The sequence below is a fragment of the Sapajus apella genome, unplaced genomic scaffold (genome assembly GCF_009761245.1).
Source record: "Sapajus apella isolate SASKATOON/1434 unplaced genomic scaffold, GSC_monkey_1.0 scaffold36, whole genome shotgun sequence".
Lineage (NCBI taxonomy): Eukaryota > Metazoa > Chordata > Mammalia > Primates > Cebidae > Sapajus > Sapajus apella.
The window spans coordinates 15,069,110-15,088,129 of NW_022436976.1; the positions used below are offsets into that span (position 1 = coordinate 15,069,110).

General features: G+C 34.2%; 1 protein-coding gene across 3 annotated transcripts; it reads left to right on the forward strand.

Moving 5' to 3' along the window:
- Positions 1 to 9: 9 nt before the first annotated feature.
- On the forward strand, positions 10 to 18,054 carry ZRANB2 (zinc finger RANBP2-type containing 2). Of its 3 annotated transcripts, XM_032296597.1 has the most exons (11): positions 10 to 361; positions 2,476 to 2,528; positions 2,619 to 2,727; positions 4,324 to 4,406; positions 8,707 to 8,783; positions 9,022 to 9,156; positions 10,287 to 10,456; positions 11,939 to 12,025; positions 14,415 to 14,573; positions 15,591 to 15,665; positions 16,210 to 18,054. In XM_032296597.1, the coding sequence occupies exons 1-10, from the start codon at positions 306 to 308 to the stop codon at positions 15,622 to 15,624; spliced, it is 963 nt and encodes a 320-aa protein (XP_032152488.1). In that variant the 5' UTR covers positions 10 to 305; the 3' UTR covers positions 15,625 to 15,665; positions 16,210 to 18,054. The 3 variants fall into 3 exon arrangements, with proteins under 3 accessions (XP_032152488.1, XP_032152486.1, XP_032152487.1); XM_032296595.1 differs by lacking the exon at positions 15,591 to 15,665; XM_032296596.1 differs by lacking the exon at positions 15,591 to 15,665 and having other exon boundaries at positions 51 to 365.
- The last annotated feature ends 966 nt before the right edge of the window (positions 18,055 to 19,020 follow it).

Below are 19,020 nucleotides of genomic sequence, written 5' to 3' on the forward strand. Positions count from 1 at the left end.
CTCTCCGAGGCTTCTAGTGCCACGAAGGCCTCCTGCCTGGGTTGTCCTTGTGGCGCCTGTTAGTTTAGTCCTAAAAAAGGTATTTGTATTTTAACTTTTTCATCTAAGAAATAATAGCGCAGGCCTCTTAGTCTGGACAACAATGTTCAAGCTGATTTCCTGACCAGTGCCTTCATTGTCAAACCCTGACGCAGTAGTAGGCGGGAGTCAGGCGGTGTCGGGACAGCCCCGAGTTGCCGAAAGTCCCCGGCCCGCTTTCTCCCGTGAAGACATAGCTGCGGGTGGCTGTGCTGGTGGCGTTCAAGATGTCGACCAAGAATTTCCGAGTCAGTGATGGGGACTGGATTTGCCCTGACAAAAAGTGAGTTCAAGAAGGGTCCTGAATTGAGGCGAAGTTTATTAGTGGAGGCTTTCCCAGTTCCGTTGGGTATTTTCTTTTTTCTGTGATTTCCCGTGCCTTAAGAAGGGTTGAGGCGGCGAACCGCCAGTTCCTGGGCGGGAGGAAGGCTCCCCGTCTCCTCATGAGTGAGGTCTTTCCCGGAGTCTTTGTTTTAGATCTGTCTCCAGCGTTTCCTCGACATTACCTCTCCAAGGTGGCCTCTCTTTAGAGTGCGAGATGGCCTACCTTTTTGCCCCCACACCCCACCCCCGCCCCGGCCAGGTTTCAGCGATAGGAAATCTCTCCGTCAGGCCAGCTTGGTGTTAGATCTCCCCCACGTGACTTTTCCCTGCAGAACTTTATTCTTGTTCACGGAAAATAGTGCTTTCTCGCACTCGTCCGTTTGCCTCTTATAGTTCACCTTGTTTTGTATTTTTACTCAAACTTTTCCTCCGTAGTATTTTTCCCGTTTCCCCAAGCTCTACCTCTCTTTGGTTTGGGAAATTCTGACCATTTTCTTTGTCGATCATTAATTTCTCCACAAGAATTGGGCTTTTCCCCTCCTTAGAGCCGAAAAGGAGAGAAGAGGCCTGTGTTTTTGCCTGTTCAGCCCTTAAGATGCCTGCAGCAGTGAAGCACATGTGTTAGTGGCTCTGCTTTTTGACATCGTTGCGGAAGCCAATGTACTCTGTTAAATTGTTAATCAGATTTTTTTTGAAGGGTGCACAAATAGGTGTATCTATTCAGAAATAACATGGAAAATAATTTAATGTACAACTCATGTTCAGATAAAAACTTTTATTTCTTGTACCTAAATTAGCCATAAAGGTGTTTTGATTGTAAACAGCAAAAACTTTGGAACAAACCTGGGTTTAATTAAAATTCTATTACTATTTAACTGCTAAAAAATAGGAATAGAATTGCTCTTTTATAATTAATACATAAAATAACTGGATACGGTATGCAAACAGTGACGAATTCTAATTGGTAGCTATTGATAGTAATTTGATATTAAGATGACCTGAAGGAATAGTTCAAGCCTAACAAATGATATTGAATAGAACCAAAGTTATATGTTGTGAATAACATTGCTCTGAGTGGAAAGACAATATTGAAAACGTTCAAAAGAACAACAGCTGCTGACTTTTGTTGTTACCTGTAAAATAATGTGCTTTTGTCAATGTCTTTAATGACAGCACAGGTAGATATTTGAGGTAGGAATCAAGGAGAGTGCATTTTAACTCATTTACAAATATATGAATAAAATGTTGCTTGTACAAGATGTGTAAATCCAGGAGATATTTTCAGAGTATATTTTCCATACTTAATGGAGTCATAAGGAATATTTTTAGGGGAAAAACTTAGCCTAAACGTTATTTAGAGTGTTGCATCACATATTTCACATCTGTGTTGTATTCTAGTATAAGACTTTAAAAATCAGCCTTTAAAAATTTAAGTGTGTACCGTGCACTACTGAGGTCATGTGAGTGAACCAGTAATTCTTTAGGTTTGAGTTCGTTGAGCATAAGCATAAAGTCATGCCGTACTATGTGAGTTGATTGGTTTTGGTGGTTGTGTCACTTTTCTCAGGTTGGAGAAATGCCCTGTAAAACTCAGTTTACTTACAATTATAGAACGTTTTTCTGTTTTTAGTCACTACAACCTATCATCTTTGATTCCTTACCATTCTACCTGCTACCTGCAAAAAGATAATTCCAGTAAGATCCATGAGGCCCTCCTTGATTTGTAGGGTTTATTCCTCATTCGTCCACTCCTAGAGTTTAAAACTCGCTAATACCTTGTAAGTAATTACTGAAGTAAACTCACTTCCAACTTTATAAAGAGATTATAACTAATGATATATGCTAATGTGAGGACTTGAGGGAAAGATCCTAAGTAATGTAACCAAGACCACATAACTGGTAAATGGTAGATTGGGATTTCTAAATTGTGAGGAGTTTTTTGGTAGGTAACATTGACATTAACATGACTAAGATGGATTAGAAGTTCTGGATTCCAGATATGTAGTGAGGACACATTAAAATGCAAGATTTTACAAATTTAAATTTTTATAAATGCTTTTTATTCTATTTCAGATGTGGAAATGTAAACTTCGCTAGAAGAACCAGTTGTAATCGATGTGGTCGGGGTAAGTATTTAAGGAAGAGTCTGTTTATACTGTATATACTTCATTTCTTTGTTTCTCCATGTTCATCTTTCATGATTTTTCTGTTTTCAGAGAAGACAACTGAGGCCAAGATGATGAAAGCTGGGGGCACTGAAATAGGAAAGACACTTGCAGAAAAGAGCCGAGGCCTATTTAGTGCCAATGACTGGCAGTGTAAAACGTATGTGTTTTGAATTGTCTGCTCTTTATTCCAAAATAATAGATCTGGCCATTACTTGTTTATGTTACCAGCTCTAATTAGCCACATTGACAAACCAGGGTAACCCTTTAAATCAAAAGTTTGTTGATTGTTATTCAGTCTCATCTTTAAGTGTAATATAAAGACATTTTTAATTATTCTTTGCATTTTTGAATGGTAATAGTTGTTACTATGATGGATTGTATATGCCGGTAAACAAATACTTATGGTGAGCTAACAGCCAGTTGCAGGGTGGCAGTACTTAAAAGTACTAAGGCCTACTTCTTTGTTATTGAAAAATTCCCCAAATTTTTAGACTGTATTGTTAGTGTGAAATACACCACAAAACTTATTTTACCTGTTTACAAAATGATGTCAGAGTCATAAGTTGTGTGCCATAAGTAATTATTCCTAATTATAGGTAGGTTTCATAATGATTTTTATTTTCAGGTTTAGATTTAATCCAATTCTTTATTGATTTTTCCAACTTCCATCTTTTCTCTATGCAGATGAATCCCATGGGTTTGAAAGAGGACTAAATCAGAAAAGAGTATTAAATAAATTTGCCTTTTGTTCGTTTGTATTTTTTGTTTCATGTTTTTTGTTTTTGAGATGGGGTCCCAGTCAGCCACCCACGCTGGAGTGCTGTGGGGCAATCTCAGCTCACTGTAACCTCTACCTTCCGGGCTCAAGCAGTCGTCCTACCTCAGCCTCCTGAGTAGCTTGGGACCACAGGCGCACCACCATGCCTGGCTCATTTTTTGTAGTTTTGGTAGAGACAATTTTACCGTGTTGCCCAGGATTCGAACTCCTAAGCTCAAGCATTCTGCCTGTCTTGGCCTCCCAAAGTGCTGGGATTACAGGCAAGGCATGAGCCACTATTCCCGACAAGAAAGTCTTAAATAATTTCTGATCTGCTAGATTATAAATTTGTATTGGAAAGTTTCCAGCAAGAGATTTGGTCACTGGATTTGGTATGCTGTGGAATTCAGTGCTTGAAGTGATTCCTCAAAAAAAAAAAAAAATTAACATTATGTATAGGATATAACCATACTCTTTAAGGTAAATTCAGAGACTGAGAAATTATTGGAACCTTTAATTTAAAGTGATATTTTTTCATAAGGCATCAGAATTTCTATACTGGTTCAGTATCACTTACCTGAAATGTTCGTGGGCTCAGCATCCCTAATCTGAAAATCTGAAATGCTACAGTGAGCATTTCTATTGAGTGTCATGTCCTCTTCCAAAAAGTTTTAGATTTTGGAAACTTTTTGAATTTTGGATTTGTGGATTAGTGATACTTGACCTGTGGTTATAGTTGATCGTTTAATTCTCAAAATTACAAAGGCACTTCATACAGCATAAATTTTGCTTCTCTGGTTAAATGGTTCACTTTGTTGTTGAAACCCACATTTACTCTTCAGACCATTGTACATTTTCTTTGTTTACATTACCACTTAGTAAACATTTCTTTATGATAGTTTCATTGTAGTTTTTATTTTAAAATTCTAAAATATCTAAAAATATGATATTTACCTATGTTATAGCCTGCTAATTTGATATTTTTCACTTCTAAAGTTGCAGCAATGTGAATTGGGCCAGAAGATCAGAGTGTAATATGTGTAATACTCCAAAGTATGCTAAATTAGAAGAAAGAACAGGTACGGCACAACCACATTTTAACTAAGTAATTTTTTTTAAAGAACTAAATGTTGAAACAATAATTGTGTCACCTTCGATTAAAAGCACAGTAAGTGAGGATTTTGTGTATTCTGCACTGAATGTTTCTTACTGGGGTTTTCTCCCCCATTACACATACAAATTTTTTGTTTCACAATTTATAAAATAACAGTATTAAAGACCTCTACCCTAACAAGGAGAGTCATAATACTTTTAGAATATTCTCCTCCTTTCCCTTACAGTGGTTTACCTGTTTGTTGTTAGTAATGATGTAATGATATCATTTTTTAATTCTTTTTATAGCCTGCTGTGACTTAAAGGGCAAAGCCACACTATTTAAAGTTCTTCTAAAGCTTAGGCAATAATTCTGAAACTTAGCTATGTGTTAGGATCATCTGAGAAACTTTTTAAAATACAGATTGTAAAGTGCAGAACTGTTAAAGTTATTTGGCGGTAAGTTTCCAAAATCTTCAGGTTGTTTGGATGGTGTTTAGTAATCATTGGCCTAAATAATAGCTGATAACTGTGTGTGTTACTGGTGAGATGAAAATGTTTACCTGATAGCATATACTTTTCCATTATCAGCAATTAGCCCAACCACATTAGCTGTATACTTCAAATCTGATTTTGTCATTCAGCTGCTCATATGTCACATGATCAAAGGATTCCATCTATATGTAGTCACTCTATCAGACTTACACTTGGTGAATTACTTTCCTGTTTTCTTTGCCTCTCTAACTTTAGGCCATTTTCACTGTCTATTTAGCTTCTAGGGATCAGAGGGCCACTGTTGAATCTTTTTGACCTGGCTCTACTAGACTTCAACAGAAATTCTATTTTTATTCCCCCCCATTCCTTTTTAAAAAATTACATTCTCATATGAGGAAACATTATAACATAATGTCCTAGATTTTTTTGTTTCCATTTTCAACCCTCAAATCCTACCTTATTCTTAGGAAGTGATTTTGCCTTTCCGCTGATGGGGTAGGTTAAGGTCTTCTGACAAGGATCTCCTTTTTTTCTTCCCCTCACTGAAGGTATGCATCCCGCCTCCCCACCTTTTATTGTTTGTATATTCTGTCTCCTTTGTAGGTTTCTCTTCTTTTGGTCACTGATGTTGAGATTCTTCGTGGCCATCTCTGGCCCTCTTTTTTTCCCTCTATTTTCTAGGTGTTTTCTTGTAAGCGCAAGGTTTAAGTAACTTTGCATGATGCCCAAGTTTATGTCTCCACTTCAGATTTCTTTGACCCATATCCAGCTGCCTGTTCAACATTGCCAGGCAAATGTCAAACTCATTATATTCAAACTGAATTTGTGATTTTCCCCCTGGGACCTGACCCTCTTCCAATTATCTCTTTCTCATGATTAGTACCACTCACCATACATTTGTTATATAAGGTGGAAATCTTAGCCTAGATAGCTCTTTCTTGGTATCTCCCATACTCAAAAAATTCTTTTCCATTACCACCTTAGGCAAAGATATTATGTTTTATGGAAAAATAGCCACCTAGGTGGTTTCTGCATATGGGTTATTTCCAAATTTAAAACTCCCTTTTTTAAAAACCCATTTTGATTGCTTTTGGGATAAAGTCTAAAATCTTTTTAACAGTTTCAAAATTAAAAAAAAAAAAAAAAAAAAAAAAAAAACTTTTTCTCTTTTCACATTCTCCTTGACCTATTTCCTGACTCCTTTATAGTTTCATTATCACAAGAACTATAGTTTAACAGAGAAGTAAGCAAATTTTATGGTGATAAATCCTCTTTGTTTAAGAAGGTGATAACTCTTCTTTGTTATTTTGCTGTCTTGAACCTTTCCCACTTACTTAGCTACAAGTATTTGTCTTTGCTGGTAACAGTTGAAGGTGTGAAATAACTTACTCTGTTGCTTTCCAATTTCTTTTGGCTATTTGTAATAAAGCAGTACAGGGTTCAGGGAGCATTTCCTAAGCATGAGACAGGATATGAATAAAAGGGAATGTGATTCACTACCTCTGAAAGATAGCTGGCTTTTTCTGCATAATTCCATCAAATTGTTCAGTAATTTACTCTTCCTGTTTCAGGATTTAGGGTTATTATTGTTTTTGTCAGCTTTCTTTAAAAAAAAAAAATTAAATATAATGGCACAAAAACAATTTTAGTGCATTGTAATTTTTATTCTTTTGGATTATTTCCTTAGAATAAGTTATCAGGAGTTAAATTAATTGTTCAGAGTATAGAGTCACAGAATTTTCCTGTTAGGCCTTAGTTCTTCCTTTGAAGTACATGTTTTATTCATCCCCTCTTTCCTCTTTTTTCCCATTGTCACAATCCTGATCCAAACAATCATTTTAAACCTGTGTTTGATTCTTTCCTGGCCCTTCCTCAGCTTTTTACATCCTACTGTGAGACAAATTTGAAAATACATTCATTGTAAGACACTAAAATCTACAGAAATTCTTGGTTGCTTTTTAAAGCCTTCCAAAGAAATTCAAATTCATTAAATGATTCCAGAATTGTGTTTTCTGTATTCATTCCTTGAAGACATATTCGTAGGCCATTGTGCAAGGTCTTGGGGATACCTGGGTGAGCAAAATAATTTACAGCACCATTGAAATGAAGTCCTCTTTTACAAAGCTTATGCTTAAGCTAAGAGTGAAAGATGAGTTACCCAGGGATGAATTAAACACTCGTCTTTCTGGTTTGTGGAGCAGAAATTAGGAGAGGTGGTGGCAAGAGTGGAAATAAGAAACCAGTTTATACAGCATTACCTGCATTGCTTTAAATCGGTAGAATGAAGGAAACATAGCATTCCATTGATTCCACTATCTCAGATATTAAGTGAAAATTATATGCTTCAGTTTTTTCATCATAGGGAACTAGTGTATTTCCCATTTGTAGGGAAAGAGTTAATGAGCTAGCTTTATATGGCCTGGGTTCATAAAACATACCTTACTAATGCCTTTGTTGTCAACCATTTTGCTGTTTTTTCTGTGGCTTGTATGAGAAAATGTGAAAATTGTTCTGTATTAGCTGTGATACTCATTTGAAAATAATTTTATTTACATACTTTTGAAAAATAAGTTACGTGAGTTACAGTTCACTTTCTCATCTTACTATATTTTTGAGCTCTCCATATTTGTCATTACTTTTCAGTTTTTTTCTCTGTAAATTATTTCTCTAGATCCCACGTATGTTTAAAAATACTAACTTCCAAGTATTTTGAAGTTTTCACTAGTATAATGAAGAAAATATGTCATATTAGTGTGGGTTTTTTTTTTTTTCCAGAAAGTAAAATTGTAAAAAGATTTTTAAAATGCTAATGATAGGCAAATTTTAAGTTACAAGTCCTAATTTTTATTTAAAAAACTTTTTATTATAAATCTATTTAAAATTTTGCTGACTAATGAAGTCTTTAAGTCTAGAAATCACTGGCCTTATGTGCTGATACTGCACTGGAGTATGTGACCAGTTAGATTGTATTACTCTTGATCAACACATACTTCTTTAATTTTCCATGGGAGACTTTTTCATAATATGTCAGCTCACTTTTCCTAAAACTAGTTCATTTTTTAAATTCCAGCCTCTCCTTTAAGCTTATGTCAGAAACTTGCCAATTGAATCGTATACATTGGTTATGAGAGAATAGTGGTTTGCTAATCTCAACTGCTTTTTAATAGAATGATTTAGTTTCAAAATTTACTGGCTAATTCAGAGAACCTGTGTGACCTTTATCTATGTGTTAAAAAACAATTAAACATTAAAACCAATTTAACCAAGGCCAAACGATGGCCTTTATTGTGTTACTGTATTTGCCTATGTAATTAGGACTTTTCCAAGCTCTAATAAGGCCCACTACATTTTAAAGTAGCAAAATTTCATTGTATCAGAAGATTTTTCAGAGTATTTGCAACTGGTAAACAGTGGAATTTAATGCTTAGTTGTTAATGAGCCTACTGTTTCCAGAAGAATTACGAGAAACTATAGAGGAAAGCCCTTTAAAACTTGGTTATAGCAGAAGTTTGAGATGTTTTCCACTAGTACGTTCTATGAATTTAATGAGTCATATAGGACAATTTGAAGTTGAAAAAAGCTAGAAGTATAGCCATATGATGTTCCAACTAAGTTATCTTTATTTTCTGTGGTCATTTCTAGTATGCTTTCTTAAAGACTGGTAATTTATTAAATGGATAGGCAGCTGTTGTTGATTAGATTTTTTGTTGTTTGGAGATTATTTGGGTATGATGTGTTTATAGTATTTAAATGAATTGTCATAGGGTAACAATTTGTGCCCTCTTTTTTAAGGATATGGTGGTGGTTTTAATGAAAGAGAAAATGTTGAATATATAGAAAGAGAAGAATCTGATGGTGAATATGATGAGGTAAGCTATGTGTTGGTGTTCAGGTTAAATATAAATTAGAAAAAAAATGATAGAAAAATTTCTTAAATGCAAAGGAAAACTTTTAAACATACTTTATTTTTGTAAGTGCAATTTGAGTCTTCAGCAACTGATCATTTTCAGGGAATCAAAACTAATATCTAAAAATAATTTTTTAGAAAAATGCATTGGGTTTAATGCATTATCAGCTGACAAATATTTTGAAATTGTTTTTCTCCAGTTTGGACGCAAAAAGAAAAAATACAGAGGGAAAGCAGTTGGTCCTGCATCTATATTAAAGGAAGTTGAAGATAAAGAATCAGAGGGAGAAGAAGAGGATGAGGATGAAGATCTTTCTAAATATAAATTAGATGAGGTGAACAACTTTCTTGACTTATTTCCCCTTTGTCTTATTTGAGTTATACCATAACCCGAATGCTTTTGACAATCTTAGACACTTGGTGAAAATATATTCTGTGTTTTCCTTTGTTCTCACAAAGGTTTTGAGTTCCCGCTTTGCCAAGTACTATTTGTACTTGGAACACTGTTGTTCTGGAGATACAGTAGTGACCAAAACAGAACCACCTTTCTCTTAACTCAATTCTAGTGGAGGGAAGATATAAATAAACAAGATAATTTTGATAGCAATAATGTTATGAAGGCACATGATGTAATAACAGTTTAAAAGCAACTTTGGTTTTTGCTGAAGGTTAATGTCTGAGGAGGTGAAGTTTGTGCTGAAGCTTGAGTGATAGGGAGGAGCCACCTGTAAGAGCTGAGATGAGAGCACATTGAGGCAGAAAACAGCAAATACAGGTTCCCTAAATAGGAAATAAGCCAGCAGCCTTCAAAAATACCATACATAGGCTAGTAAAGTTAGAGCAGAGGGGAGAATGAGATAAGGGGGACAGCACACAATTCCAGTAATACTTATTCTGTCAGGCCAGAGTGTAAGTTTTATGCCATATTAAGGGTACCTTGGAGCCTGATCATAAGAGATTCTGAAATGTAACCAGAGAAATAATAAGCCAGTTTTAAAGTTTTTAAGAAAAAAGTAAGATATATTTATCTGGCCAATGTTTCTGATGACTCAGTTTGTTGAGATATTAGAGAGGCAGAATGGATCTTCAGATTTGAGGAGACCAGATAAGAGGTTACTGTAATATACTAGAAAAGAGGGAACAGAGTTTCTAACTAAGATTAAGAGTTGTGGATTCAAGGACTTTTAAGGAGGTAGACTTGAAAATTTTTAAGTAATGGGGTTGTTACACTATGTGTGACAGAAAAAGAGTGTATAACCTCCAGGTTTATGTCTGCAATACCCGAGATAAAGTTGTCAAATTTCTTTAAGGTGAGTTTAGTAGCTGAATTTTAGAATTCAGAATGAATTTGCTGAGATGCCTGTGATACATACATATGGAGGTGTTTAGTACACTTAGCTGTTTTATCTTTTCTGGTAGGTAACACTAATATCTAAATGTCTACTTATAATTGAACTTTTGTTAGGATGAGGATGAAGATGATGCTGATCTCTCAAAATATAATCTTGATGCCAGTGAAGAAGAAGATAGTAATAAAAAGAAATCTAATAGACGAAGTCGCTCAAAGTCTCGGTCTTCACATTCACGATCTTCATCACGCTCATCCTCCCCCTCAAGTTCAAGGTCTAGGTCCAGGTAAACGGGTACAGGTCAAGGGTAACACCAGTCAAAATGTCAGTATCTAACTTTTTTATTTATAAATTTTGTTTTTCTTGACAAAATAAACTTTCCTTTTAATTTAAAAAATTTAATTCAAGTCAACATTTAAATAATTTTTTAGCTTAGTGCCATACACCTGTTGTCCAGTATTTTTAGAAATGTAAAGTCTTGGCATGAACCTTAACGTATTTTGGCCTCATGCTTTTGACTAAAATAGACTTAAAAACTGAATTAAATCCTTACATACACTTATATTTAATTAAGCCAAAGAGATAGCTTACATTTAGAAATTAAAGGAAGATCTGTATTTCCATTCAAGATGTTGGAGGCTAGCACAGAAATTTGCTAGGTATTAATTAAATCATTGCTTGTTACACGGTATTTTAATAGTTTGCTTTGGTATCAGTATTCTGAATAAAGGAGCAAATTCAGCCATATTAGTTCTGTTGACTAAATGCTCTTAATTTTGGGATGTCCAGGAGTAAACTAAATAGAGGACTCAGTTGGTGTACTTGAATATTCTTTTGTTTGTTGATATAAAATATGTAATCTCTGATTTTATAGTTAACAATAAAAATAAAATTTTAGGTGAGTGAAAATAGTGATTTAAATTAACAGAGTCCTCTTAAAAAACCTTAATCACAGTTAATTGATGGCATGGGCAATTTTAATCATATTTAGGAATAAAATATTAGCTATTAGTATATAACAACTAGATATGTGTTAATTGAGCACAACAAAGCCTGAGAGCTTAAGGAAGTGGGGCTATAACTAGTAATTTCGTGGTAAAAATATAGTGATCTTTTTCTGCAGGTTATGATTATAAGGGACAAATTATAGTTGCAAATTAGATTAATGAATTTTGTGGATTTTAAAATTAGTATAGACCAAATATATTTCCCTTTGTGTCATGTTTTCCAAAAATGTAATTGTCTAACAGTGACAGAATTATATATTCTTCCTTTAATTCTCTAAGCATTGAGTATACAGAAAAATACAGGGATGAAATACACGCATGCCAACCTTCAAAGCATTGTACTAACTAGAAACAGAAATAGAATGGAATTTATAAAGGAAAATGATGAGACATTTTAGAGAAATTAAGTAAAAACTGCCACATTCTGTTTCTTGGATGTATTAGTTCTGGGTAGCTTTTTATTAATTACTTGTAAACAGAAAGTATTCAGTGTTTTTGTAATAAGGTGATAATACTCAGTGTTTTATTTGTACAGTTGAGTGGCTTTAGGGTAATTTCATCACTTGGAAAGTGATAGTTATTTTTTGATTATCTTTTGTTATTAAAAAAGCTTATTTAAAATAGTGTTTCGAAAGTATGTATCTTGTATAGTTATCTTTTTATATGAAAATGAACTCTAATAACTGTCTTTCTTTCAGTGTTCATATCACAAAGTTCAATTAAATGGTCCTGGAAAAAAAAATCCTTCCGTGTTGTTCCAGGTCCCGTTCAAGAAGTTCTTCCAGTTCGCAGTCAAGATCTCGTTCCAGTTCCAGAGAACGTTCGAGATCTCGTGGGTCGAAATCAAGGTGAATGAGGTAGCATCTCTCTGTAAAGCAGAGAGAAAAATATTTAAAGGCTGCAGAAGGTGTTGCTGCTTTTTTTCCCCTTATTTTGCTTCTACTTGTCAATTTTATTTTAGCATTAGCTAACTAATGCACTTGCCTCGGCTTAATTTTCTCACCATAAAATGTTTCCATTGCCAGCAGTGTGCCAAGACATTCCCATGATTGAAATAAGGTGGCTATTTTGCATTATGCAGCGTTTGTTATTTTGGCGATAATATGTGATGAAGTAGGAAGATGAAGCCAAATCTTCTCGCCACATCTCTAGTATATTAAGGCCAAACACAGTGGCTTATGCCTGTAATCCCAGCACTTGGGGAGGCTGAGGTGGGAGGATCACTTGAGGCCAGGAGTTCAAGGTCGTAGCGAGCCTTGATCACAGCACTGCAGTCCAGCCTAGATAACACAGGAGTAAGACCATATCACAAAAAAATAAAATAAAATAAAATAATAGTAGTTCAAATAAAATTATATATGTAAATAAAAAGAAAAATTTTCTTCATTATTAAAATGAGGGAAAATAGCCCTACCTCAAAAGAGGTTCTGTTTTGCAAGGCAGTTGTTTTCAGAAATAGATTTGCTATTTATATCAGATAAAGTTCCTAGAAAGTACTGTATACACATTTTCCTTTCTAATTTTACACAGAATATTATTTATAGAGCACAAAACACTAAAAACTAAATCAGGAAGTATAGTTGGTTTAGATAGGACATGGTCTTAAGTAGTAGTAGACAGTGTTGTAAACGTTCATATTGCATGTAGTCACATCTATAGAGGGAAACATAATTTGAAAGAATCTCAGGAAACTTTTTTGTATTTAGTCAAAATATGCCGTCTTTGTTTTTAAGTTAATTTATGATGACCTACTAAAGGTATCTAAAATAAAAATAACAAAATGACTGAAATTCCATGTTTGTGGAAATTCACATTGAAATCTAACAGTGGCACTTTTGGTAAATTTACTGCTTTGAATGAAATTTAGCATTAGAGGGCTACCACAGTGTAAACACATTAAAGAGAAGACAATGGTGTGCACATTTGCCTTATAAGCCAATAAGAAGTAGATAACAAGGCCAGGCTCAGTGGCACCCGCCTGTAATCCCAACACCTTGGGAGGCCAAGGTAGGAGGGCTGTTTGAGCACAGGAGTTCGAGACAAGCTTGGTCAACATAGTGAGACCTCACCTCTACTAAAAATAAAAATTAAAACAACAAGCCAGGCATGGTGGTGTGTTCCTGTAGGCTAAGGTGGAAGGATCACTGGTGCTCTGGAGATGGAGGGTGCAGTGAGCCATGCTTATGCTACTGCAGTGCAGCCTGGGCAACAGAGCAAGACCCAGTCTAAAAAAAAAAAAAATAGAAGTAGAGAGCAAATATATTTTTTATTACCATTATTTAGTATCAATATTTCAGTGCTTTATAGGTAAAAATCCTTAAGTTCTGGTCTTAAGTTCTGGTATTCCCTTTGGGAACCATTATAATTAAAGTTTACAGAACAGCCTTCATATACTTCCCAAACATTTTTTCATTGCTTGTAACTTTCCAAAGAATTCTCCTTTTGGGCTTTCTGGTTTTATTTTAAGCCCAAAGGTGAATTTTTTGGGAAGTTTGAGCTAAATTCCTTCAACCAAAATACACAAGTGAAGAAAAAAAATTTGTACTTAAACATTTGCACATTTACTTCTGCCTGAAGCATGTGAATGTCAACACTTCATACTTCATAAAAAGTGGGTTTTCATAAAAATAAGCATTGTAAATATAAATCATTTTAAAGTTACTTTTTATTTCTTTTTGAAGATTTGGCAGTTTGGTACATTTACTAGTCTTGTTTCTGTCCCATGTACCTGGTTTTTCTGTAACAGCTTAACTAATGAGTTGCGTAATTCCACATGGAATTATGTTTATTTTCCTCAGGAAGTGGTTATGTTTATTTTCCTCAGGAAGTAATATATGATACATATTTTCTCCTTAAATGGAAGGATGAAGGATGTAGTTTCTAAACATAAAGTCCTGTTAATGCATTTACCTGCCGATTTTATAATACTCTAATATTTGTGTATACTTTGGGAAGCCTTAAAAGAAGTCTTAAATTCTATGTTGATATAATAAGCAGGGTTTTAATTACATATAATAGAATTTTAAAGTGATGAAATTATAAAATAATATACCTAAGTAGAATGTTTTCCTGGTTGATTCAGAAGTCTTCTGTTGAGTAAGCAGTAAGTATTCTTCCTTATAAAATTTTCATAGTTTTTATAAATCCTGTTATTTTTGGAGCTATCTGATTAAACTAAATAGTCTTTCTTATTTCTTCTTTTAATGAAATGTTTGATTTGTTTCTCAATCGATGAAGATCCAGCTCCAGGTCCCACAGGGGCTCTTCTTCCCCACGAAAAAGATCTTATTCAAGTTCATCATCTTCTCCTGAGAGGAACAGAAAGAGAAGTCGTTCTAGATCTTCTTCATCTGGTGATCGCAAAAAAAGACGAACAAGATCACGGTCACCCGAAAGGTTTGGGTTTCTGTAGAAATAAGAATGGGTGTTCTTAAGTGTGTTTAATAGATAAACTTCCTAGTCAAGGGTTAGATTTTTACTATCTCCTGTGTTCCAGCTTTCTACTTTTCAACTTTCAACTTCAAAAAAACAGATTACTTTGTTTATGCTTTGTAATTTGATAGGTTGTTTAGAATTGTAGATCAAACCATTCTTTGATCATTTTATTGTTTAAATTTTTATTTCTATATATAATTTTTATAGCCAACTCTCGGTTATTTCTGTCTTTCAAGATTGCAATTCAGAAGCTATATGCTGAAGTAATTTATGAGTTGACTTTTGTACTTATGCCTCTTTAAATACTAAAAGTCAGGAATTCTAGAGCATCTAATAAAAAATTAACTTTCAGATCTTTGGGAATCTGTCCTCATTTAAATATGTGTAAATGCATTTCCACAGCAAATTGCTTCATGCCCTTTATCTATAAGGAAATTATTCCTTGTAGCTAATACATTTTTCATCTTGCAGTCCAAATCATTTTTCAAAAAAACCTTTATTAGGTTACTTTATCCGTATTGACACGTTTAACAATGGCAGAGTGCAGCTGTCATCTGCCAACCTTTTCTGCAACAGGCTACTCAGTTTCATTAATTTTCTCTGTTCTCAATTATATAGTCATTTTAATGGCATTATTTGTAGTCTTTGCAAACTTTTCATATTCTATTAACTTGTGAAAATAAAGATTATGTAAACTCTGATAATTGCTGGGTTCAGTGGTAGGATTATCTCATGATTCCTACTTGTACAGAATGATTAGTTTTGCTTCTTCGCATTTTGGAGTTTAGATGTTAAGATTACACACAGTCTTGTTTCTCTGCCTTTGTTTCTTTGTTAAAAAAAAAAAATTACTCTGTATTTGAGTGGAATTCATTCTGTTGCTTTCTTACCACTTCTGCAAATTTTTATCTTAGCCACATATAATCCCCCTAGTTTGTTGTCATCTAAACTTAATGAACATGTTCTCTATTCCATAAGCCAGGTGATTGGTGAAAACACTAAACAACCCTGAGCCCAGGGCCAACCCCTACGGAACACCACTACTTTACCCAGGTTGATATTGACTTATTCATATTAGCTGCATGAATATAACCCTATAGCAAATTGTACAGTCATCTTGTGTGACCTAGATTTCCAAAACTTATTTATGAGTATATTTTATCATACACAGAAGCCTTGCTGTATCTTTTTTACATATAGACTTCTTACACTTTCTACACCGTGTCACAGGGATTGGTTTAGTCACACTTCCATTACCAAGTCTATATGCTTTTGTTGTGCATTTTCTGTAATTTTACACATTTTTGCAAGGCTTTTCTTCAGTATCTTAAATAATTGAGAGGTGGCTATATTTTGAAATAAGAGGATACCTTTTTTTAATTATAGAAAATTTAAAGTTGTATTTGTATCATAAGGGGGCTCATATCCAAAGTCTAAACATCAGATAACTTTATGTGTGTAAGTTCCTATCTCAGTGTTTAATTTTTTTGCTAGCATCATGGTACTGAATTTTGTATATTTTCACAGTCGTAAGAATGAATGCTGAAATTCAGTTCTAGCTTACTAGAATGCCTACTTTCTCCATTGTGTCTTACAGATGCCACAGGTCATCTTCTGGATCATCCCATTCTGGTTCCCGTTCAAGTTCAAAAAAGAAATAATGCATTAAAATTTACATCTTAAAAAAATCCAGTACAGTGCATGAAGCATATTTTTAAAGAAGTTGGTGTTTTACTTGGTCAGAAGTGCTAAATCTGCTAGTAGAGGTGCATGCCTTTCATTGCTTTTCAAAACAATGCAGCTGTGTTTATTTGTGAAGTTAAAAGTAAATAGCATTTTAAGCCATAATGTCCCAAATTAGATGCTCTGTCATTCATTATTTACAACCATTTGCTCCATTTAAAACCATTTCAGCTATAACAAAGTACTTTGCTTCCTAATTTAAACCCATTTTTCTCATTTTCAAATACATCCTGTCCATTGGCTAAGACAGGATTACCTAGGCTTGCCTGAACTTTGGGCATGGAGGCAAGACTGGAAACTAGTTGGAAACAACGTATTTATGGAAAAGAAGTCAAACTGTGCTGTTAACGGATGTCAAAGTGATTCTCACCAAAAAAAGTTAAACTATGTTGTAAAGCAGCCAACTGTAAATGTCTTTATTTTGAAATTCCCTATGCTAAGGGTGCCTTAGAATCATTGTCTCTCTTTTATCCAGCTTTACTTTTTTGCTCCACCACATTTAATGCAAAAGAATCTTGTGACGCCTAGAAGGAGAGAAGTGGTATTTATTTTCCTTTCTGACACATAATTTGGGGCAAAAAAGAAAGTTTAACAGTTTATCACTTCTCTGCTGATATGGTTGCTTGATAAAGACATCTCAGAATGTTTACCATATTTTAAGAAGCTTTGTGATAGTCTTTAAAATCTAATTATCAAATATAATATGGTAGAAAAGGCTGAATCATAGTTAATGAGCAAATTGAAGTAAGCTTTTTAAGTGTATTTCTCTTTTGGTGAAAGGCCAATGGAGACATTGTGAATTTAAATGAATATTTGCCTCAAAATGTTAACTATAAACACACTGCATATAATTTTCTTCTGAATAACAAATTAATGCTTATCTCTGCATGATGTAAGCAAAAATCATTATTTTTCCTATTCATTTGAAATAAGTTATGGCTTAAAATGCTTTCGGAGTTTATTTCTCAAAATCTGGTCACATGAGCTTCAATTTGTTTTCTGGTTTAAAAAATAAAAAGGTTTCTCTTAACAGTGTTTCCAGTGACAATGCAAGGTAAGTATATCAAGGAAAATCAACACTTGTGCTTGGGGGCTTTTTGTTATGGGGTATTGATTTCTGTTTCTTGTTTTTTTTTCCCCCATAACATTGTCGGCTGCAATTTAAATAAAAATTATGACATTTTAAGATATTTCATAGACAGACCAAACAAAAATGTTTTTTATTTTAAAGTGAATGTTTTTCTCTTCAGCTAATCTAACAATGAAAGCAAAATATCTTATGTAGAAATATTTTGATAATATTTTTACAGTGAGCTTTCCCGTGTTTTTATGTCTTAATTTTCTTTGCTGCGTTTATGTAGGTTGCACAAGAACTTTTACTCTCTTGTATTTGTGCCTCAGACTCTTTGAAAGTCTACCTTCTAAATTGCCCAGATGATCTAGATTCTACATGTTACCGTTGGTTTATTCTTGTGCTTTCTGTATTTAAAACTTTGGCTGTACTAAGCAAATGCAAGGTTATAATTTAGCTAATAGTAGTTTATAGACAATTCTGATGATTATGATTTCATTTGGTTTGACTAAGCTGTACTAGTTCATTTCATAAGGAAACGATACTGTAGACAAATGTAAATAAAGCCTGTGAGTCAAGCATCAAGTGGTGTTTTTTAGAAATAAACTAGAGATTTTTAAGCTGTGATCTAATGTTCATTTTTAATTACAGTTTCATTTGTTACCTTTGATTTGTTAATTTTTTACACTCTTTATATTCACCTACCTTTTATATAGGAGTGTTTGGTGTTTTAAATTCCGAAGCCATTATCACTGCAACCTCAGAATTTTTAATTTTAATCTTTTTTTTTCTTTTTAAATAGAGAGCTCCTAAATTAGTTGCACACTTCTTGCCAGAACATTACATCCCTTATTCCATGTGGTAAAATAGCATATCATAGTGTGCTTCCTGAATTACTCTTACAACTGTCACCCTATACAAAGCACTCAACAGTCCACTTAACAGCTAAGTTTTCTTAAGTTTCTATTTGGAATCCTTTCATCTAAGCAATATTGAATGATACCTTGTAATAATGTCCAAGTTTAGACTAGATCTCTAGGCACAATTACCAAGCTAAATTAGGTCTTTGAAATCATCTTGTCTCCCTTCTATCTGGTATACATAGCTGGTATTGTGGATGTTGGTAAGAAAGTAGGGAATTTCCCCCACTTTGTTCCCTGTTTTTGACGTAAGGGTTAAGTGTTTTTAAATGTTATTTAAATAAAGTTTAAGTGTGTGTGTGTGGGTGTGTGTATGTATGTATTTGAGTAGATGGGTTTGTTGGATTTTTTTTCTTTTCTTTTTTGTTTTTTTTTTTTTTTTTTTTTTTTTTTTTTGAGACAGAGTTTCGCTCTTGTTGCCAAGGCTGGAGTGCGATGGTGTGATCTGGGCTCACTGCAACCTCTGGCTCCCCGGTTCAAGCGATTCTTCTGCCTCAGCCTCCAGAGTAGCTGGGATTACAGGCATGCGCCACCACACTTGGCTAATTTTGTATTTTTCATAGAGATGGGGTTTCTCCATGTTGGTCAGGCTAGTCTCGAACCCCTGACCTTTGGATCCGCCCATCTCAGCCTCCCAAACTGGACAGTTTTAATTTTAAGACAGTTTTGTGTG